Source organism: Rhinolophus ferrumequinum, chromosome 26, assembly GCF_004115265.2.
Source record: "Rhinolophus ferrumequinum isolate MPI-CBG mRhiFer1 chromosome 26, mRhiFer1_v1.p, whole genome shotgun sequence".
Lineage (NCBI taxonomy): Eukaryota > Metazoa > Chordata > Mammalia > Chiroptera > Rhinolophidae > Rhinolophus > Rhinolophus ferrumequinum.
The window spans coordinates 27,797,066-27,821,408 of NC_046309.1; the positions used below are offsets into that span (position 1 = coordinate 27,797,066).

The 24,343-nt window shown below is 39.1% G+C and overlaps 1 protein-coding gene across 4 annotated transcripts in view; it reads right to left on the reverse strand.

The window, feature by feature from the left end:
• The window catches only part of MDFIC (MyoD family inhibitor domain containing), an 86,839-nt gene that overhangs the window by 13,357 nt on the left and 49,139 nt on the right, over nucleotides 1-24,343 (reverse strand). For 3 of the 4 annotated variants that reach the window (XM_033099255.1, XM_033099253.1, XM_033099254.1), the window contains exon 4: nucleotides 20,699-20,974. In XM_033099255.1, the coding sequence (XP_032955146.1) occupies nucleotides 20,699-20,974 (276 nt within the window). Of the gene's footprint in view, nucleotides 1-15,229; nucleotides 15,956-20,698; nucleotides 20,975-24,343 lie in introns of those variants that run through there. The other variant, XM_033099256.1, reaches the window with a different exon arrangement.

The window sequence follows — 24,343 nt, forward strand, 5'->3', positions numbered from 1 at the left end:
TACAACTGAGTGAGTCTATTGTAGGCAGCAGCATATAGATCGGTCTTTTAACCTCCACTCTATTCAACCACTCCGTTTTTTAATCAGAAGATTTAGTCCACTTACATTTAACATATTTATTGATTGGTATGTACTTATTACCATTTCATTGATTGTTTTCTGACTGTTTTGTACTTCCTCTGTTTCTTCTTCTCTTGCTCTATTCAGTGTGACTTGATGGTGTTCTATAGTGGTATGCTTAGATTTCTCTCTCTTTATCTTCCATGTATCTACTATAGGTTTTTGCTTTGTGGTCACCACAAGACTTACACATAACATCTTATGTTTCTAACAGTCTATTTTAAGTTGATAACAACTTAAGTTTTAGTATACTCTAAAACTCTACATTTTAACTCTCCCTGCCTTTTATGTTTTTGATGTCACATTTTACATCTTTTTATCTTGTGTGTCCCTTAATACTTATTGTAGTTATAGTTATTTTTACTACTTTTGTCTTTTAACCTTCATACTAGCTAAATCTAGTATAATGTTCATACTAGATTAATCCACCATGTTTACAACATTAGATTATTCTGAATTTTACTATATATTTACTTTTACCACTGAGATTTATATTTTCATATGTCATCCTAGTACTAATTAGTGCCCTTTATTTTTGGCTTAAATAAGTCCCTTTAACATTTCTGGTAAGGCCTGCTTAGTGGTGGTAAACTTCTTTAGCTATTGCTTGTCTGGAAAATTATTTCTTTTGCTGTTCTGAATAACCAGTTTTGCCAGATAGAGTATGCTTGGTTGGAAGCTCTTTTTTTTTTTTTTCCTCAGCACTTTGAATATAGTATCATATCATGCCCTTCTGTTTATGCTGAAAAAAAAATGTGCTCACAGTCTTATGGGGGTTCTTTAGTATGTAACAAACTGTTTTACTATTGCTGTTTTGAAGATTCTCTCCTTGTCTTTAACTTTTGACATTTTAATTATAATGTGTCTTGTGTGGGTCTCGTTGGGTTTATCTTATTTGGAATTATCTGCTTCCTGAATCTAGATATCTGTTTCTTTCCCCAGATTAGGGAAGCTTTAAGCCATTATTTCTTCAGATAAATTTTCTTGCCCTTCTCTTTCTCTCTTCTCTTTCTACAACCCCTATAATCAATGTTGATCCACTTGATGTTTTCCCATAAGTCCCTTAAGCTATCTTCACTTTTTTTCATTCTTTTTTCTTTCAGCTCCTCTGATTGGGTGGGTACCACTGCCCTATCTGCAGGTTCACTGATCCTTTTTTCTGCTTCATGTAGTCTGTTGTTGAATTCCTCCAGTGCATTTTTCAATTCAGTTTTGTATTCTTCAGCTCTGTGACTTCTATTCGATACTCTCTTATATTTCTGTCTCATTATTGAAGTTCTCCCTGTGTTCATCCATTCTTTTCCTGAGTTTGATGAACAACTTTATGACCATTATTTTTAAGTCTTTATCAGGTAAATCACATATTTCTGTTTAATTAAGTACTTTTTAAAGGTTTTATCTTGTTCTTTCTTTTGGAACATATACTTTATTTTCCTTAACTCTGTTGGCTTCTATGCATTAGCTAAAACAGCCACCTCTCCCAGTCTGAAAGGTGTGCCAAGATCTGTCATTTTCCCAAAGGGAAGACACAGTCAACACCTAGATTCAGACTTTTTGGAAGCCAGTCCCTCAGTTAACAGCCCTTAAAGTCTGCAAATATGTATATATATATATATATATATATATATATATATATATATCTCCTGTGGTACTACCACAAGCCTAAGTCCCACTGGCAACCAGGGCCAGACAATCTAGAGGTGCTTCTGGTGGCAGCTGCAAAAATCAGAGCACCATATGAGTGTACATTTTCCTTTCCAGGAGATACAGGTGACCTGGAGTGAGGCAGAGGGCGAGCTCAAAGATGGCATCCACCTGTCTGTGTTCCCCAGAGTGCATACGAGCAGGTCCCTAAATGTGTGCTAAACCTGACGCCTGCCCAAGCTGAAGGTCAAGCACTTAGGCCGCTTTCACAGAATCACTGCAGGTATGTTTCAGACTGCTATCTGTGCAATGCCAGTGGGTGACAGGTGTCAGAAACAGCCTCTCTGGGGTTACAGTCCAGTGGGACCCAGGAACCCAAGCTGTGCAGGCCACCAAAGCTAGGTGATCAAGTGGTGTCCTGATCGCAACCAGGCAACGCAGGGTACCAGACACACATAGAAACTTGTCTCTGGGAGATACTGGCAATCTGGAGGGTGGTGGAAGAAGAGAACAAATTTAGTGCCTGCCCTTTTAGGTCTCCGGAGAGGATTAGACTCGGTGAGCTGGAGAGAGAGCGAGGCAGAGGAGAGCACAGAGATGGTGACTGCCAGCCTCCATTCCCAGAGAGTACCCCAGCAGGCCCTTACATGAGTGTTAAACTAGATGCCTGACCCTCAGGCTGATGAAAATTAGCCTCTTTCATATAAAGTCTCAGGCGCCTCTCAGTCGCCACCTCTGTGCTGGGCCCTGGGGGGGTCGGGTGAGTCCCAGCACACGAGCCATTTCTCAGGTCACTGTTGCCTGTGCATCTCAAGGACCTGAGCCCCGATGGTTTTCAAAGCTAGAGGTTTTGGGGGCTTATCTCTCTGATACCGGTCTTAAAAGTTGAGGTGCCCAATGTGGTTCAAACTCTTCACTCCTCAGGGAGAAGCTCCAGGTTTTCAGTTCCCTCTCAACTGTGGGTGACTGCACCAGAGGTGGGGTTTATGGCGAGACTCTGTCTCAGCCTCTCCTACCAGCTTTGATAAGTTCTTTTTTTTTAATCTCATTTGCTTGATGTGTAGAATTCACTGTTAGTTTTTTGGTTTTTTTTGTTTGTTTGTTTTGTTTTTCAGAAGAAACTGCTCCATATGTAGCTAGGATTTGGTGTGTTTGTGGGAGAAGGTGAGTTCAGGATCTTCCTATGCTGCTGACTTGAACCGGAACTCCTCGTATGGAATGCTCTGAGTTACTGATGTTCGCCGATTACAGAGACCACAGGGTTGCCAGGCCACCTGAGAGCCGAGGTCCCCATGGAAGCTTGGGTGTAAACACACACCCTAAGAGGAAGCTGGTGGCATTCCAGCACTGGGGGCAGCATGACTCTCCAGGCACTCGAGCATTCCTTAGCAAGAGTCCAGAGAGCTGGGCGGAGCCGTGACTGTCCTGCCATGTCCCCAGGAGCGTCCCCAGCAGGAGGTACAGGCATCCTGCGGCCAGAGGAGCATCACTTTGAGAAGGCCCAGGGGGCATCCCAGACCCTGACCAAGGGGCATCAGCCTCACATACACTCTAGGCAACATGAAGGAACAAGCCATGTGACATGGTACAGCAATGTTTCTAAGCAGGCACGAGTGGTAAACTCCGTGACTTATGGAATTAATTTCTGAATCATGGCGTTACTGTTTCCACATCCCTCCCTCTCCACCCATGTTATCTATTAACACCATTTGAGTTTTTAAGACACCATCACAAGACTCAGATGAACAGCACAGTATGACATTGAAATTATAAGGTATAAATACCTCCACCTTAATTTAGCGTACAAACAATTCCAGCGCCAAGGAACTCTATGAACGTGCAGTTTGCAAGTGCTCTAAAACTGACAAAAACAGATATAACTGGGTTTTCTTGTACAATAAAAATTTTGTGCCTAACTATATTACTTTAAATTGTGGTAAAGAAGATACAAATAAAAACCCTCCTACTGGCTGTCTCCCAATCCTTGGCACTTCGTCAGAGCCACCCCCAACCGAGGTTTTCCTGAGTCACAGCTCATGACCCACTCCGGTATTTCAGGCAGGCAAGTGCAGAATTCCCAAAAGAAACCCTGTACGTGCCTGTGGGGTTTGTTGCTGTTTGTATGTTTGCTTTCGGTAAAGCTTGTAGCAACAGGGAAATAACATTATTGGGGGCAGATAAATAAAGATGCTTCCATTGATGATCACCCTGTCGTCTTCAGGAGCAGCACAGATAGCCAAGTGTTAGCCTATTTATTAGGATCCAGAAAATCGAAACCTATTTGCTAGACTTGACTCTGTTAATTGGAGAACTAGACTTGAACACGTCATGTTGCTCCGTGTCCACATGCATATAAAGAAGGGGGAAATGATCTCCAAGTCCATCTCTAGCACTAAGCCTCTAGGATGATATAATCTACTTTCTATAAGCAATGGATTTTCAAGTCTAGCTCAGGATCTTTTATTGGCCTGGAAGAACACCATTATTTGGCTTAACCCAACATCCAAAGCACAATGAAAAGTTAACAGTTAATGCTGAATATAAGGTAACTTCAAGTTGGCTAAGCCCAGAAGCACATGTTAGATAAAGGACCCAGGCAGTATGGAAGCTACGCAAAGGCAGACGCAAGAATACAATTGTTTTTGAGATAAGAATAGCTCAATATTTGGGGGTCAGGGAAAAACAGGTAGAAAACCTGCAAGTTTCCATTTCAGAAATGAGGAGGATGGAGGCCAGCATCAGTGGCAATATGGTGTCAGTGGGTCAGGCAGGATGACGGCAGAGGAAGGTAAGGGAGGTAGCATTCACAGGAGCTCATAAGACACTGGATGAGGCAACGATGGGGAGGCAAGTGTGACTCCCTGGTTTCTGGAGCCATTTATCAAGGAATAAATATAGGAAGGAAACTAGTTTGGTTTAAAACATTTTGAACGTAAGACATAGTAGGTCTGAGGATACTGAAATGCAGGTTTCCAAGATGTGGCTGTGGCTGGAGACTCTGGTCCGGAGCTCACGAGACATGTTGGGGCGAGGGAGTGAGAGGGAGCCGAAAGTCCTATAGTGAGTTGAACTATTATGTTGCCCAGGGAGAATGTACCCAGCGCAAAGACATGAGAATGAAAGGGGACAAGACCATTTGAGGAAAAGACTGAGGAAGAGGGGTAGGAAGAGAAAACTGAGGATTTAACAAGGGAGTAGAAACTCCAGGAGAGGGGGCTGCCATGGAACAAGAGAGAAAAGTAGTTCAAGGAGATTTTGCCAAACACCATGTTTAGCCAGAGAAATTTCAGTGATGTGATAGGGATGGAAATAAAAAGAAGAGTGATTGGAAAATGAGGAAGGAAAGTATCCTTTCAAGAAATCTGGGAAGTGAAAGAAGAAAAACTACAAATTTGGAGAGCTTTGTTTTAAAGATAGTAGCAAAAAAATGAAATAGCCAATGCGGAAAATAGGAAAGAGCACGTCTGCTTCTCTGCACAGTGCACAGCTGTATCCCAGTACCGCAAAGAGTGCCAGCCACACAGCAAGCCCAATAATGATTTGTTGAATGATTTAGGGACGCTGAAACTTTGGTGAGCAAATCTGAGAATCCAGGTGAGACCCGAGACCACACACGGGTGAGTGTAGTGACTCGTGCACATCAAGGTTTCTTCAGCAGTGCTCAGCTCCTCGCTGTAGACAGACATTGAAAAGACAAACAATCCAGATTTTTGGTTCTGAAAGGCAGGTATGCCATAATGATATGCCACAATGACAGGGTCTCAAGCAACTTACAAGATTCATCAAGAGATCCATATCTGAATAAGGAAGAGAATGTATGGGAGGGCAGATCCATATAAAAAATAGATACTTTTAATGGTCAATTGGGGTCAAAAGCCAGTATGTTCATACTTATTTCTGATTAAGAGTATATTCTTTAAAAAATAACAGAAAACTCATCAAAGACACTAGATTAAAAATAAAATGGGACTGGTCTACAGAATCTAGCACCCACGTCTGGGCACATGGCAAACCCCCAATAAATACCTGTTGACTTGATGAATTTCATTTGTATGGCCTGAGGCAAAGATTTCTTTTGGTTTTCCTTTAACTTCTCCTGTCACTGCACAGAACACATTTTCTGGGAGATATCTACCATAGATGTTGAAAAGTTCTTTCTAAAATAACTACTCTTCTGTCATTCCAAAATGCAATTTCTGCATCCCTCACTGAGCATAATTATTAGGAAAAAAATAAACTTCAACTTATAGTGTCAACTTTAAATTATGTTATGTTATAGGGATATTATTCCCCAAGAGGTCCAGTTCCTCCAATTTGATTTCCCAAGAGAAGTTAGAGCAGAAATTTACGCAAGTTTAATATGTCTTTGGAAACCAATATATATATCCATTTAGCTCTTTTCTTTCAATTATGTTCACATTTCTCCCCAAATCCTGGATTTCTCAATCTTCTAGGAGACAACTACTATTTATTTGTATGAATATATTCCCTTTCAAAATAGGGAATATGATTAATGTCCCTGAGCAAACTGTTTTATAATTATTCAATTTTATTCTTCCAATTGCCTTCTATATCCACTTGAGAGAATGTTTACCACCTTCCATTTTCTCTTCAGTAAAGAGTATAAGAAGTAGGGGAGCCAGTGCAAATTACTGGGTCCTGTGCTGAGAAGGGGGCTTGAGACCATCTCATAAAACACCTTCGGAAGATTTGCCTGAGAGCCCTGGAACAAATGTTTCACCAGGCTGTTGACTTGTGATACATTTCCTCTGTTTTCTCCTGCACTTATTTATGGAGAGTTAAATTAAGATTACCCAAATTGTGGCATGTAAAACCATGAAGTTAATTTTCTGCATGCCTCTGTAGCCATGCCTTGGGAAAAGTATGTCATTAAGACGTAAACATGAGAACAACAGTTACAAATTTACTATTTACTGTATTTTTTTTAAGGTGGGCATTTAGGTATGTCCTTTATTCTTATTTCAATTTCTTATGAGCAAAAAAAAAAATAAAGTTATTAAAAAGCAACTGTTCTCTGCATTATGAAAACCACACACAGAATTGAAAGTTTATAAAACGAGTATATTACAAAAGATAGTATTTATACTACAAAGGATACAAAAGGGCTAGAGCAGATATTCTTGTTTGTTTGTTATTTGTGTGTGTACATGCATATAAAATATTTTTAAATGTGTAAAATAAAAATAATTTCAAAGGAAACCAATTATGTTGAAATAGCTATCATAATTTTAAGAGTGGAGGTAGAATAAATATGTGCTTCTTTTTTAAACACATTAATAGTAAGATCTAGCGGTGGTCTGATAACTACTATAATTTTAAAGTAGCAATTAGCATCAAGGATATTTAATGATTTCTGCAAGAACTGTAATATGATCTGGAAGGATCAGTGACAAAGTCACAGGTACAACTAATGTAACTGAAGTATACTTCTTACATTTAAAATTGAGGAAAATGCTAAATTTCATTTAAAGCATAGAAGTTAATGAAGTTAAGTTGATTTTTTTTTTTCTCATCAAAGTCATGGGCTCCTCCCAAAGTTACGAACCCCTGAGCTGGAGGATCATAAGTGAATCTTTGAAATAGCTTCCTGGTGCACTCAAACCTTCTATATAAAGAAATTTTCAAATGTGCACTTGAAACCTATATAATTTTACTAACTGTGGTCACCCTAATAAATTTAATTATAAAAAAGAAAACTTAAAGTCTAAAACTAAAAATAGTGATACCAACAAGTGTATTAGGCACTTAGGGTTCCTAAATATATCTTTCAATGATGTACAAAAGCTTTAGAGACAAAATTATTGAAAACATATTAAGTAACATTAAAGAAAACGTATAAAGAAATGACCATATTCATAGAGAAGTCTTGATGTCCCAAGGAAGTCAGTTCTCTCCCAAATCAATGCATAATTCCCCACGGGTGTTTTGCAGGACTCAGGAAGAAGATTCTAAAATTCATATAAAAGACTCATGCTTCAAGAATAGTCAAGACAATTTTAAAGGAAAGGAAGGGAGAGGAAGAGGGGAAAATAATCTTTTTGAGCACTTAGCATGGGCCAGGAGCTATTCAGAGCCCCTTCCATGTATTCTCTCACTTAATCCTTCCCACACCCCTGTGGGGGCAGATATGACTGCCACCATTTCATAGAGAAAGACACAAAGATTACATAATTTGTGAGAGGTTTAGGGTGACCAACCTTCATGATTTGCCCAGCACTGAGGAGTTTTCTTCGATGTGAGATTCTTCGTACAAAAACTGAGAAAGATCCTACAACACAGGATGGTCATTCACCTTCCCAAGGTCACATGTCAGTAACAAGGTGACAGAGCTGATATACAGACCCCACACGCTGGTCTCAGGGTCTGCCGTCTACACCACTATGCCAACCAAACTAAACACTTAAAATTCTTTATAAAGTGCACAATACTGAAAATAGTGCAATACTGGAAGTAGGATAAATAAATAGTCCAAAAGAACAAGGAATCCGGAAGCATATTTGTCTATACTTGGTGTTTATCAGAAAGGGAAAGGATTCAATAAATGTTATTAGGATGACAGAAAAAGAAAAAGAAAAAACAAAAAGAAATTTTGCAAGAGTTTTTCAGAAATATGGTGACTTTATACCATGGGTCCCTTCTACCTTATTTTATTCTATGCTAGTTGAGAGTTATACAAATTAATTACAAAAGGTTCTCAAAGTGCAATAGTTTAACACTAGATGTAGAAACTAATATTTGTGGAAACATTTCTAAGAGAAACTAATATTTCTATGTTACTTTAACTAGTTTTAGGAGTCAGGCAGGATCATTTGAGAATATAATTTTAAAAAATCAAATAGCGAAGCAACTATGTATTCTGAAAGAAATCAACTCAAATACCATGAGAATCTAATTCAATCTAGAAAAAAAAAATTATTGTTAAAAACGTCTCAGGTCTTAGAAATTTTTGGAGCTATTTTTTTAAAGCTATGTACCCAGACTCACAAACATCCAAGCTAAGAAAAAAACTATTAATATCTGAAAAGAGTATTAAAACATTATTATTGAAAATGTCATGAGTCACTGTCATTTAGGTTATTCTAAATTGTAATAGATTGTTCAAAGAAATCAGGCAAAATCTCTAACTGAAATGAATCAGGAAGGAGAGGAAGTAAGAAAAGGAGAGCAAGGAGGGGAGGGAAAAAAGAGAGATGGGAGAGGAAGGAGACAGACAGATGGACAGACAGACATACAGAAGGTAAACTTTTTGGGGTACCAACTGGGCTGGCAGGCGAGAGCTTCAAAGATGGAAGGTTCTCTGACTAGTGCACAAAACAGACAGATTCCTAGACATGAAGGGCACGCTTTGGTCCCTGTTCCTTCAGAATCTTCTTTTTTTTTTAAATTCCATGTTCAAATCTCCCTCCCACATTATAATTCACTATTGTTAAACATTTTAGTGACTATTTAGCCATCAAAACAATAAATCTGTTCAGTATATACATAACAGTGGAGGGCACAGAAAGGAAGGGATTGAAATAATGTAGTACTAAAACACCAAACACCGGGAAAAAAGTAGGAAATTTATGAAGGCACCAAAACCAAAAAATATAAAATAGTGTATTATCAAAACAGTTTGAAAAACAAAGGAACATGAATATAATCCAGTTAGGCTTAAACTTTTGAATTTTCTCTTTCCTCCAAACTGTCCGTGGGCATTGAGACATGGATTAAGGTATAGATTATACAACAGTATTTTCTACACTTTATCTGCTGATTTAAATATTTCTATTCTTTTATCCTCAAAAATGGAACCCATTTTTTTTCTAAAGGTAGAACACTTTAGCTAAAGTGGTAACATTTAGGCTAAAGTGAAATACAAAATATAAAGAAAATGATTTATTGTGCCCATTTAAATAGTTTTAGTGTAAGTGGTCACTTCAAATATTTGAAGACAAAAATTATATTTAGTGAACAATACTCTGACACTATTTTCCCTGTGAACACACTTTACAAAAGACAAGAGACTCATGAGTCATCAGTCAGTATTTGTCAGACGACTCAAAACATCCTGCATATTCTGTATCTCTTCCCCAAAACTTCCTCCTTTGAGAATTACAGTATTATGCAGTGTCTAGTGCTATTATTGTAACTATGAAATAATTTTTTAAATCCTTCTAAAATGAATGGAAACTTTTAGCGTATTTCACATCATTCCAAATGATAACATATGTTTTTAGAGGGAAGGTTTCCAAAATTGTAAATCTACGATACCAAATCCTACTGGTCATGTGGAAGATCTAGTTAACTCAACAGAAAGTGCCTCATAAGTACGGCACTGTACAAAAGCAGTCATTAGAAAAGATAGTCTCAAAGCATGGCTGCTTTCTACTAAGGATCTAAAACTGAGAGGGACGATGAGACATATAGATATAGATATCGATCAGTAACTACAACATAGGGTACTTAGTAACAGATCCCCTCTCCTCTGTCTGCTCAAGGATATCCTTCTCCTGCATCACCAATATCTCCCCTCCATGAGCTCATTACCAACAAAACTCAACGAATAAAATCCCATTTCTAAAGCATTCTCCTTTAGCTCACAGCCCTTTTACTAGTCTCCTCCAGAAAAACTCCTGGAACAGAGTAGCCTAGACTTGCATTCTTTAAATTTTCTCTTTCGATTCTCTCTAGAACCCACTTCAATCAGACTTTTGTCCTCATCACAACATCAAAAGTATGAAGGTCACCAATGGTCTTCATAGGACAATGTCAACAGTCACTTCTCATTCATCTTATTGAACTTCTCCTTTGCATTTGATACATGATCATTCCCTCCGTCTTGAAACACTTTCTTCACTTGTTTTCTCAGATGTCCTCTCTTTATTGGTTCCTTCCCCATTATGGGTTATGCATCCTCATTTTTCTCATGGTTCCTCTTCATTTTCTGACCTCTCCATATTGGAGTGGTCCAGGGCTCAGTTCATGGAATACTTAACTTTACCTCCTGCCCAGGCAGTTCTTAGCCCTGCATGCATATTAGAATCACATGGGGAGCTTCTAAAGGATGCTGATGCTTTGGCCCCACTCCATTGCATTCTCAAGGTAAAGCCCAGAAGGTTTTACTACAAATACCCAGGGTGCAAGGGTTGAGACCCCAGTACTTGGCGATCTCATCCACTGCACATTCTGTACTCTGATGACTCACAAAATGAGTCTCATGCTGCAGACCTTTCCTCTGAACTCCAGACTCCACTATCCAAACACCTATCTCACATCATCACTTGGACAGATAACAGGCATCTCAAATCCAACATGTTCACATCCAAACTCCTGATCTTCCTTCCAAAACCAAAACCTGTTTTTCCCACAGACTTGTAATCTCCATTAATGACAACTCCATACTTTCCAACTGCTCAGACCAAATAAGCTAGGGTCATACTTATCCCCTATTTTTCTCTCACACTGAGATTTCATCCTTCAGTAAATCTTACTCTGCCTTCAAAATATATCCACATGCACAACATCTCCCCACTGCCACCCTCATCCAACCCCATCATCTTCCATCTGAGTTACTGCAGGAGTCACACAGAAGGCTTCCTTTCTCTGGCCTTTGTGTACTTGTCATCCTCTCTTAGCACAAAAGGCAGCTGATCCTTAAAAGTGGTAAGTCAAATCATGTTAGTTATCTGCTCAAAACTCACCACTGGCGTCCCAGTTCACTCGGATCAAAATCCAAACCCCGGCTTATTAGGCACCCCATTACCTGCTCCCCCCATTCACTGTTCAGTTCTCACACATTTGATTTTAGAATAAGATGTGTGAATGTATCCAGTGTCCGATTACTTCCCGGAAATGCACAAGATGAGCAGGATTCTGTTCCCATGGTTCTGAAACACTTTTGTCGGATTCTCAAAGAAGCCCATGAACCAAAAATGATCAGAATCACTGTGTAAGAGACTACCACAATTAATCAAAATTCAGTTTATTACAGGTTACGTCTCAACCTTTCCAAGTCTTTTAATGTGGCTTTTCACTTCACGAGAAAACATAAATTATTTTAAATACGTTTTTGAATTAAACTACTGTTTTCTATTTGTTTGAATTGTGCAATGGTTTCCTTGCTCATGTTTCCTACACTTTTCTTCTAACTCTCGCTGCTTGTTTGTTTATGTTTTATTTCCTTTCTAATACTACATTATGTGTTAAAGCTATTTTTACATTCAATCCGGGCCCTTAACAATCTAAAGTAAAAGAAGCTATCAACTTCCATCAACTTACGGTCCAAAAGAAAAAAGCCAAAGATTTGGAACTCCGGATTCTAAAAGTCTGCCCTGTCAACGCCTTACATTCAAATGCAATTACTGCTCTGGAATGAGGTAGGAGCAGGATTTGAGAGACACTTTCAAATCATTTTAAAGGTTACAGTCCCCCATATAAAGTCATTCTGTAGAAATTACTCAAAGGCTTCTGAGATGAGTGAACCACACACCCATGCAGCGTGGAGTCACCTCGGATATCCATTCAGAAAACGCTGCTGTGCTTGCTCAGTGCTGCTGCTGTGATAACAGCTGTGCAGTCCCACAATTCAGTGTATTGAGCTCTAGATCTAAACTCTACAGAAATGCTATGCCGGCTTGTCTAGAAGGTATCATTATAACCTTCTTAAAAGCTTCAAACTTTCCCTCTTGCATCCTTCCCACCCAAATGTGAACATACTCAAACCTTTCCTATATTAAAACAAAATAACACAAAACAAACAAAACAGCCTCCCTGACCCACACGTCCACCATGGACTTTGGTCTTTCTGGAGCTATCGTGTTTCCTCACATTGCACAGCCTGTATCATTCTGGCTTCTCCATGAAAATGGTTCTTAATTAGGCCACCACATGACACCCACGTTGTTAAGTCCAACAGAATCATTTCAGGACTCATCCTACGGAAGGTGTCAGTAGTATGGGGGGCGGCATCTGTTGCAATTCCCTCCCTCTTCTTAAAACACCCCTTTCCTGGCTTCCATAACATCCCCTTTCCCATTTGTTTCTTCTATGACCTTTCTTATTATTTTCTCTCAGCCAGATACTCTTCCTCTTCTCTTTGCCCTCTGACCTTTCCCCTAGGTTATCTTGTCAGTGCCAGGGCCTCACTCCGACTTATTCTACCTGACATCACTTCTGGAGAAAAGCCTGAACTTTCCACGATTGTCTCCCAGGCACTAAGCTGAACCCACCTCCCCATCCCATCCAGCTGGCTGGCCTCCAGTGATCCCTGAGTCACTCTGTTCTCATCCATCTGACCTTTTCTCTTAAATCTCTCCTTAGGAAAACTCATGCAGATTCAGTTTCAAATATCCCCTCTAGGAGAACAAATAGAAATTAGCACACTTGCTTCTGACTCCTTCCTTCAAGCTCCAGGGCGTATTTCCAAATGCCCCTGGACTGTGTGCCATCATTTGAAACGGAACAGGTCTAAAATTCAACTCGTGGTCAGACCCAAACCACATTCAGCTGTCCTCGTGATTTCCTCATTTCTACTCATTTCCCCAACTAATGGAACTAGGAAATGATCGGCAGTCCTGCTCAGGATGCACTTCTGACTGCTGCTCCACTTATATTCAGCATTACCCCAGACCAGGACCCCTCACTCAGTCCCAAAAATAGAACCACTGCCTGCCCTTGGCACAGCTCTTGGTGATGACACCAAACATCCGTCCTAGAAGGCCTCCCTACCCTACTACCTATTACTGTTTGGCCTAATAAAAAGAGCACCTAAATGTTTCATCACTGTACAAATTAAAAATTAAGACCTTGCTGTATTAATAGGGTCAGAAGATTTGTTCGATTCTTTCCATTTAGTCGATTATTCTGAAGCTGGGTTTCTAAATAGTCTCTTTGCTCTGACACCCCACACCCCAAAGTTTCTTGGCCAGTCTATCTGTATCTCCATTGTTTTATTTCCTCCCCACCCATCTCCTGAGTGAATGCTAAGCTAATTTAAATTCTTAGAGCAGGGGCCTAAAACAGCTTGGCTACAAAACCCAAAACGGGAGGAGGGGTCCATACACAGGTGATGGCATCTACCTTAACACGGCCTGCAAAGCTGTCAGCTATCATACAAGAAGCGATCTCAGATTCGACACATACTGTGAGGTGTTTCTATGTTACTTACAGATGTTAAATTATATATATTTCAGGACCTTGTAAAATCTTTCCTTTACTCCTCATAAAATGGATGGGTATAAAAATAATTTACTATAAGTCATAAATTATATAGTTAACCTATTTTCCTAAGGAAGTGTATTTAAATATTTACTTTCAGCCCTAAAGTAACACTTTCTACTTATACTTTGAATAGATAATTTTTTAAGAACAGCTGATTAACTATCTCGAGTAAATAAAAAGCAATGCTTTATAATTGCAGAATGATTTATACTTTGGCATATTCAACTTTGATCACGCCTGCTCTATACACACACACACACACACACACACACACACGCCATTTTCTTTGTGTTACTGTTGTTCCATTTAGTTTGTTGTCTGAGCAGTAAAATTTATTAAAATCCTGTTTTACAATGAACTGGCAAATATTACACCAGAAAGCAGGATTCCAAGCCCTTCTCCCCCACAGTTACTCTGACATGGGATATAGAAGGCACGGTGCCTGAGAAAACAGAACACAACAGAACGAAACATCATCCAAGCAAATTAAGCGTTCTGAGGAATGCAGCACCATATCTTGCCAAAGTCCCAGAAAATTGGTTTCTGGAAGCTCAGATTATAGCATTATGGTCATATCATAGAGCCCTATTTTTATCTTTCCACTAAAATACTAGTACTTCCACAATTACAGGGAAGACCAAGAACTTTCTACGTGGAAAAATATGAATAAAATTTTACAATACTACTAAAATAAAGAATGACCCATTTAAATTTCAATTTTCCTTTTCTAATGTTTTGCTGGTTTTGGGATTTGGGGATGTGTAGCTGACTGAAAACTACACAGAATAATGAGAACACTGGATGGGGTGGGAGGCAGGGGCTCTGAGTTCCAATCCTGCCACAGCTGAGTTTCCTTTTGCCTTTCTTTTAGCTCAAATATTTGCACTCCCTTTTGTCTCCCCACACTCTTTTCCTTGAGGATTTCAGCCATTCCTGAGGTTTCCATCATAATGACGAGAGCATGGGAAAGAATAAGCATCAATGCCCTTCAGTTTATATTCCTTCCTTGCTTCAGCATTTACTGAGTGCTTATGATAAGCCAGGCACCAGGCTGTGTGCTGGGAATTAAGAGAAGAAAAGACAGGGTCTTTGCCTTCAATGAGATTATGTTTCAGTATAGGAAGACAGACAGAAAAACAGATAAACTGCAGTACCATTTTGCATGCGGAGGGTACTGTACAGTGGGGACCCAAAAGAGGGGCAATTAGCCCCAAATTGGGGCATCAGAATATGATGCCTGAGTTAAATTTTGAAAAATATGTGCACAGGTCAAGAAGGCAAAGAAAGCTGTGAAAACATTCTAGGCTGACAAGCAAAGATAGTGAGCTGTGCTACTTAACTGCGTGTGCAGGGCCCCCCAGCACCGCAGTGAAGGTACAATGTCAAGGGACCAGGTCAGGGTGTGCAGACCAGGAGAGAAGGGGAGGCCATGGGGTCAAAGAAAGATACTTTTACCATTTTTACCAGGGATTCCTATGGAACCATGTGACCACCTAGTGAGCTTTTCAAACTGTCCTGCTCACCTGGGGTACATACCACCCAGACTGTCACCCAGAGTCATGGCTGTACTTCTACTGAGGGTGATGCCGTGTCTCCATGGTATGCTGAATAAAACTGCTACACTAGGAATACAAGGGGGAAACACACTGCAAAGGGGGGAGGGCGGGGAGGCTCAAAAGGAGAGAAAGGTCACAGAGGTAAGAAGCCAAAAGACTACTTTAGAAAAAAGTAAGGATCGAGAACCCGTAAACTCAGAGGGCTGGGCTGAATTCCCTCCATAGGTCCACAGGCTTCCTGGAGCGCTAATCAGCACTCCAAGGTCCATAAGTCTAACCGGGTTCGTTGGCTTTATCTGTGGTACTAGTTCGTGGCTAAAGCACAGAAAGGTTGTAAAGGTAACCAGCGTGCAGGGGCAGCGCTCTCACAGGTGAGAAGGCGTCCGGTGTTACATGACTCGGCTGTGGCATTTCTGCATCATGGAGAGAAAAGAAAGAAAATATAACGTTTGAAAGAAATAGACGGTGTAACTGATATAAAACGGTGTCCTTTAGGGAAGCCGTATACACCTGGCTCTATCCTTTCAGAATTGCTGCCTGTGGCCTGGTTCCTTCTCACATTTCGCATCTCATTTCTCCTAATGCAGCTTCTGGCTCTTGGAATGAAACGCATTATTTATTTCATGGGGCCCCTTCCGCCTTGACTGCCTCGCTCCACTCCCTAAGCTCACCTGATCCCAGGTGTCCTCGCAGACACTGCCTCCTGCAGGAAGCTGGCCTTCCGACCCCTCTGAGCACCGCTGATAACGATGCCCAAACAGGAGCTAACGTTTCAGATGCTTCGGTGGGCCAGGCTGTGCTCTCGCTCAGCTGAAGGTAGCATCAACTCCACTCGTCTGCAAACAATCCTGTGAGGTCGCTACCACTACTCAGACACTGCGGCGCGGGGAAGTGAAGGCAGTCCGCAAGGACACGTTCACCGCGCAGGCCGTTCCGGAGCCTCCGTGGGTCTGGAAACGAGCCCGACTCAGGCACCGCCGCGTTCACGAAGCCCTGATACTCGTGTGCAGCGTTCGTGTCCAGTGAGCTGCGGGTCAGATATGCATTTCCCTATAAATATTGAATCTACAATGTCAACATGCAGTGTGCATTATCCAATTTGACTCCTGAAAAGCATCAAGTGTCTTCTAAAAATATCTTTGTTGCCACTTCATTTTTACACAAACTCCTCTATAGTTGTACCTGGCACACCTAAAATGTCTTAGGATTCGCCATTCCTATTCTAAGAAGTGTCTTAAGAGTCTGATGAAAACCCTTGGCAATTTGAATGTTACATGATACTAAATTACACTATAATTATTTCAAAGGTCAAGAATCTTAAACATTTAGTCTCAAAACTCTACACCTGGGTGATGCAATCAGAAAATTAAAGTATGTATGAAAATATTTAATGAAACAAAACAAGTAGAAATCTACTAATTTAAAAACCTTTAAATTAAATGGACACTATTCTCCTAGATGGTATTTTTTTCCCTCTATTGTAAAAAAAGGAACTTTTTAAAAGAACATTTTTTAAATGAATATGAGACATATTTTCCAGTGCAGGTTTCAAGGAAGTGTAGGATAAAGTGGTTTGGAATTAAACATTGTATCACTTAATAACTCCTGGGAAACTCCTTGAAGCTAATGTACTGGGCAGTGTAAATTAAAAAAAGGAAAAAAAAGAAAAACTGACTCAGACATAGTCCAGTCTTTCAGTAATTTGGAGTCTGGTGGGGAAGGAAAATGAACCCTGGATACAGGTGTGAGGATTGCTTTTAAAATTTTAGTAGGAAGGGCTTCAAGAAGGCCAGTCTATACTAATTGTAAGACCCCTACCTCACCTGCAGCTGTAACACCAACATTCAATGCAACATTGGAATGGCCAGTAAATCACCTTTTTCTTTTTAATAAGGACTTTAATAAGGCAAAATATCCATGGTTACTAGCATAAACTGTGGAGCTAGAATTGTCTGGGTTTAAATCTCAGTTCTATCATGTGTCAACTGTCTTTGGTGGATTCCCTTAACCTCTCTGTTCCTCAGTTTCGTTTACAATCAGATAATTACATATAGTTCATAGAATTACAGTGCTGTGGGGAAGGTTACGTGAGTTCCTGGGAGCGCAGCGGGTAGAACGATACTTAGTAGAACGGATATAGGAAACGGACTACAGGAATGAGCACAGATTCAACAGAGAGTGGGATGGAGCACATGTGTATCTGCCCTCAGGCCTCAGGTGAGCCACAGGTAAAGACACACGAAAACATGTCACCAACACACGGCCTCAGTTATGTGGCCACGTCCAGCCTTCCTCTGGATGAGCAACGGGCACGTATCTCAGCAGTCTTTTCCAAACTTTGCAAAGAAGCCCTTACTGCTCTTACTGCAACACTAGGAACTGGTTAAATACTGAGTTCCATCATCTGAACCAGAAAAACCCCCCTTTACTTGTTAATATTATTTATGTGCAATACAAAAATCATAACCACAAGCACCACCTACCTAGAAAAAAAAGCATTGGACGTGGTTAGCTGTTTTTGAGGTTTTTAGTGAATAATATTTTACTACTCATTTTGCTGTAAGAAGAACACGCACAGATGTTGAAGACTTAAGAAAAATGTGAAACAAAAAGAAAAACAGAGATGTGAGAAAATTCTAGCTATTAAATCTCCTTATTGTTATTGTTTTAAAAATAATTTCTATCCATTTTTATTCATGTCACAAATTGAGACTGTTCAAGACTTACTGTTCTGAAATATAGGCCTCCTGAAATACAGATGCTACCTATTCATGAAAACCCTTTCTGCCGTTGCCCTATTCTACTCCGCAGGTATTAGATTTCTCCTTGGCCAAGGATCTCACATGGACCACACAGCAAGAGTCCTTCCTGACAGTGAAGGAGCTTTGCTGGAAAGAGAGCATCACAGAATCTTGGAACTAAAACTTACTTTGAAGATTTCTAATCCACACCATTTTGTAGAAAAAGCAGCCTCGGAGAAACCCAATTCCCTAGCTAGCTGATGGCGGAGCTAAGAATGTTTTCCTTTTAATTTGTCATCTACCAATTCTATACCTGTTTTTTGTTTGTTGTTTAACTATTGCCAGAGAACAAACTTAACTTCAAAACTGAAAATCAGAAGAAACAACAAAACTTTAGGTCACAACCTTGAATAGCAGCAAAAAGCATGAAGACATCTAACTCTGAGAAAATATGAACTTGGATGATGGGGTTTTCATCTATTCAAACAATCAAGATGAAATAAACCTACAACTGGCTAAGCTCTACAGGCTAATAGCAAAGTTACAGATAGGACACTGCCAATATATTTAGTCACATTCATTTGTGTTTCATACTCTTCATGCCCCCCCAATCCCAATCTGGAACAGATTTTATGATAGGTCAGGATTACAAGAGACCTCACTTACCCATCTTCATGGTGGGCCATAAGTGTGAGCGTGGATGTGAGAGGGGAAAATGAAGACAGGAAAAGGGAGAGGAAGAGAAAGAGGGATTGTAGAACTACAGTTCATTTATATGCTATTGATTTTCCTCTTCCTTCACATATTGCTTGTGAAGCTGCATTCTTACATCAGAAATAAATTCACACATGATATTAGAAGCAAATAATGAAAAAGTTTATAAAAATTCCATGAGCAATTTCAAGTTGGATTGATATGCAAATGCTTCCATTCTTGATAATAAGTAAATATCAAACGGAAAATAAGAGATGAGGGGCATGATAAGTAAATTCAAATGTATAAAACAAGTGGATTTCAATTGCATTCAGTTATTTCACCCAATCACCTAAGAAGCAAAGACCCTTTAAAGAAAATTGCATTGCCTCCCACCTCCTTGGAGAGCCCGTTAGTTAACAGCCTACCTATGCTTCAGAGATGACCATGCGGCTAACATGTCAAACTCATTTTAAAGTGTCAATCATGCCCCTTTCAATCTAATTAGTTTGGAAAGTAGTGTCACTGACCTGGAACTATGCAGACCATTTATTATCATATCATTTGATCAGCCTAACACTTGAGTTTGAGACACCTGTAACCAAAATGCAATGTCCTTTCTCCCACTCATTACCGGTAACTCTCAGTACAATTTCCTATTTACAACTCAATTTATCTCTATGCATAAGCATGGCCAATTTCACAGAGGCATCCACAAAAATTCCCTTATTTAAGAGGTCATGACAATTAAAATAGAAAGGTAAAGGGAATAAGAAAAAGATATATATATATATATATATATATATATATATATATACACACACTACATATACATCAGAGAGAATATTTGAGTGTTCTGATGCTCGAGAACTGCTGAGGGGGAAGCGGAAGAGCAGAGGAACATGGACATGCTGGGAGAAAGCAGGACCTGAAATATGGGGAGAGACTGCTCCTTGTTTAATATAATACAGCAAGCCATTTTTATTAAAAAAAATTCTGTAAGTTCTAAACCCATTGTCATCACATGGGTTTGTGTTATAATAAAGGAAAGCTTTCTCAGCTTCATAGTATTGAACCTGACTTTCACCTGGCCAAGGGCAGGACGAGGCAGAACTGAAGAGGTAATAAGGAGGTCCTGAGAGGAGCAGAGGACAAGACCACAGTGAGCTGGGCCTGGGCGGGCTGCTGGGGCAGTTGGTGGCAGCGCCGTGGTGGGGGGAGGCTGGTCAGTCAAGCGACAGACACCCCCAGCCCACTCCCTGGCAAGAACATGGAAATTACCGAAGCCTTTTCTGGTTTAAGATTTGCATAGTTAAGAACTGATTTTCAAGACAAAAATACAAGCAGTTAATCTTATCTCAAGCACAGAAAAACATATTGAATCAGGAACAGAAAATATCCTCATGTACATTCACCTACCACCACAACGTTGTGTTCGTCTTTTTAAATGTGGTATTTTAAAAAGCAAAGCAGTTATAAAAGAATGACTATTCATTCCAGGAGACAATAACCTAAAAGCAGGATGTCAGCTGCCCAACTTCCTTCATAGCCTGTGCTCTCCTTTTGGGAGGGGCGGGGAAGGATGAAGTTGCAGTTTACCAAAATTCCTGTTTGTCTAACAGATAAGCAAGGTTCTTATTTTGCGTTTGTTTGATCAAATAATTATTAATGAATACGATTTGACACCTGTTTAAATAAAATATGCGTCTATTTCAAACTTACCTTCAGGTGAAGAGCCTGGCTTTTGGGAAAAGACAGCATTTACCCTACTCTTCTTATTGATATCGCTGTTCACAGACAAGCTAGACTGAATTTTTCTGTGCATTTTTTGAGTAACAGGTGCTGAAAGTCTCCGAGTGTCTGCAGGCGCGCGTCTGGCCCCGTGAGGAATCCCATTGCCATTGCGCAGACTTTGGTGGCACTCCTTCATCTTGCCTATTTCCTCCTCACTCGGTTCCTGTGCTGAAGTTTGACGCTGAGGCAGGCGCTGAGGTTGAGCTAATTTAAAAAACAGGAAAAGTTAAAACAGAAATTAATATTTGAAAATAATCAAAATATATTCCGTAACAGACTTTTTGGGATTTTTACCCATGACACTAAAAATGAAGAGGAAAAGGAAAAGGAAAATATGAATAAACATGGACATAATAACAAAAACTATTAAATGTAACCTAAATAATAAACAACATAAACAATAACAAATAAACATAGAGAAAGCATCCTTACTAAAAGGGAAAATGAGAAAGGGGTCCTCAGAGGCGACTTTACACATGGGATACAAAAAGACAAAAAGTGTTTTGTTCTTTAAGCAAATTTAAGTTAGAAATCTGAAAAAAATAATCCACCACTCATTCAACAGCAAAAGTGCTTCGTTTTTTATGTACTGGGTCCTCTTTGCGTGCCAGAGACACGGAAGTCTCACTTCACTATCCCTGATAATGGTAAACCACTTAATTATCTTTTGGAATAAAAAAAATGAATTCAGGTACCAAAGCTGGACAGTAGTAGAGAAATATAGTTGTTTTTCTTTTTAATTCCATTTTAAACCCTGGAGAAGACCCCATTTCTATCTTTATTCCTTAATTTGATTTTAAAATAAACCACTTATAAGATGTTAGAAATAGAAGAGTACTTTCTCAATCTGATAAAACACATCTACCAAAGTTAAACGTCAGCACATGAGAAGTGCCCCCATCTAGGTCAGGACCAGAAAAACAAGGCCCACCTTCACCTCTCTTATGGAACATTACACTAGAGGTCCTAGTGAATGTTATAAGCACAAAAAAGAAATAACAGGTCTGAGTCCTGAAAAAGAAGCAGCAAAATTTTTGATACATGTATATAATCTAAGAAACTATAAATCTTGAGAAACTAACAATTTAGCAAGATATTTACAGGATCAATCACTTTAAATCAATAAAGTTTCTCTATGCCAACAGCAACCAATAACTTTTTACAATAACAACAAAAAAAGCCAACAACAGCCACAAAAATTCTGTAAGTATATAGGAATTAAATCAGAAAAAAATGGGCATAGATGTTATAACAAAAATTATACATTACTGAAGGACATAAATGAAAACCCTAATAAATGGAGAGAGTATAAATGTATTAATTCTGGTAATGTGTCAATTCTCTCCAATTTATTTATTTAGTGTAATTGCCATAGAAATTTCAACAGACATTTGTATAGAACTTGACAAGCTAATCCAAAAGTTTATAAGGAAGACTGATCAAGAATCATGAAATGAAGGAAATTTTAAGGAAGAAAAAGAATATTGTAGGATTTGACTTACTAAATATAAAGTCTTATTTAAAAATGACCGTAGCTAAAGCAGTCTGGTGCTGGTCCAAGCATAGACATACAGGAAGACATCCTCACACATCCGCCTATGTGTATGCATGCGCAATGTAAGTGCATGTATACGCCATGCAAAGAAATTCCAGATATATTAAATGCCTATACATGAAAAGTAAAGCTCTGTAGCTTAAAATAAAAATATAAGAAGCTATTTTAATAGCTTGACACTAAGGAAAGACAAACTAATTTGACTCTTTGGTAATGAATCATAAACGCAGCAGAATAAAACCAGCCATCATTTGTGACGCCAGCATTTCTGAACACCTAACTGATTCTGGTCAGTTCCTCTATTCCACTCCTAGACTCCTCTGCAGCTAGGAGGCAGATATGTGACTGAAGTCCTAACAAGCAGAAACATGATTTCCGTGCAGAAATGACCCATGCGCGATGCAGCCACACCAGTGAGCTGGAGCCCCTCGGCACACACAGTGGAAAAGACCCTTGACGGTCCTGGCAGCGGGTGTGGTGTCTGATGGCCACTTCCCAGCAGAGCAGACCGTCAACAGCGTGAGCCTTGGCTGTGTAATTCTTGGGAGAGTCTCTGTGCTGCTAATAAATTTGTTATCTATTTAAGTGAGCCAAAATGTATTCTAGTGTTAGCAGCTGAGAGCCCTGGTCTCTCCCCAAAACTTATCTACTTATACTGGTTAAGTAATGAGATTATTAAAATGAACATTTACCTTGATTGGGTAGCTCCTAAGCAAAGCTATCAATCATAGCATTTCAATTAAAAACAACAGAACAACAAAAGCCATTCATTGTCAGTTTACTATTTTATAATTTCCTGGGATTTCAAAATCTAAAACTACTGTTTTAATGAGTCCACTTTTCCATTTATGATTATGAGTAGTTATGAAATGTAAATTAAATCTGAATATTAGAACTCTTCAACTTAGAAAATGTATTGCCTGCAAAGCCATACAGTTATACATGCAAATGGTGATGTCTAAAAGCCACTGATTATGTGTCACCTGGAGACTAGCTGAGACGGGTATATATTTCTGACAAAGAAGACAGTTTGCATTTAGCATGGTTTTGGCACACATCGTTTACCTCTGTCCTTGTTCACACATCCTATGTCTCTTGAAGAAAAATATCTTCACTTATCAAAATATTCTACTCATGAATGCATATATTTCAAGAAAAAAACAAATTCATTTTTACTTAAAAGCATGCTATCATACCAAGTCTATTAATATTAATACCTGATTTATAAAACTAATATATGAACTCTTTTAGTTTTTCAGTTTAGTAATAAACAAAGAGTGATTGTCTAAAAATTAAAATCACAAAATAATGGCATAAAATGTATCAAAGTATTTTGTTTTTCTCCTAACTTCTGATGAAAAGGAAAAAAAAAAGAAAAGGTTACTTCTCTGTTAAAAGCTATATACGCCCTTCTCATAACTAAAATCAGCAACCGAGGCATCTGCAAAAGGAGATCTATTTCTTACGGGTGAGCAATCATTTGATCTAGAGATTAATTTGCTGCTCCTGTAACTTCTTGTACTAAATAGAATGACATCCTAATGGCTGCTACTGAACATAAAGCTAGTTATGCATATTTATTTAAAAGGATGCCAAAGAAGACAGTTAAACCTAATTTGGCGTTCTTTTCAGAGCACTTTTCCAGTAATCTCACCAAATAAATGGAATGTGTTGGGCCACTTTTTCTCTGAAAAGAATAGTTGAAGCAATCTGAGAGCTCCGCTAAGTTGAAATGTCATTGACCAATGCTGGGAGACTTCTTATCAATCAAAAATGTCCGGTCATATTGCATAATACAAGATAAATTTAAAATTACCATGGAATAGTTAAACATTCTTAACAAAAATAAAGGTGGTAAAAGACAACTATGTCTTGCCACCATAGTCTAAACCTGACAGATCTGACCTTTTTCTGCTATCAAAATTGACTATTTGCAAATTACTGGGTACGGCTGGAGTGATATTCAAACATATCCTTAATGATTTATCTACATATCAGTCTTCAAAATGATATCTACT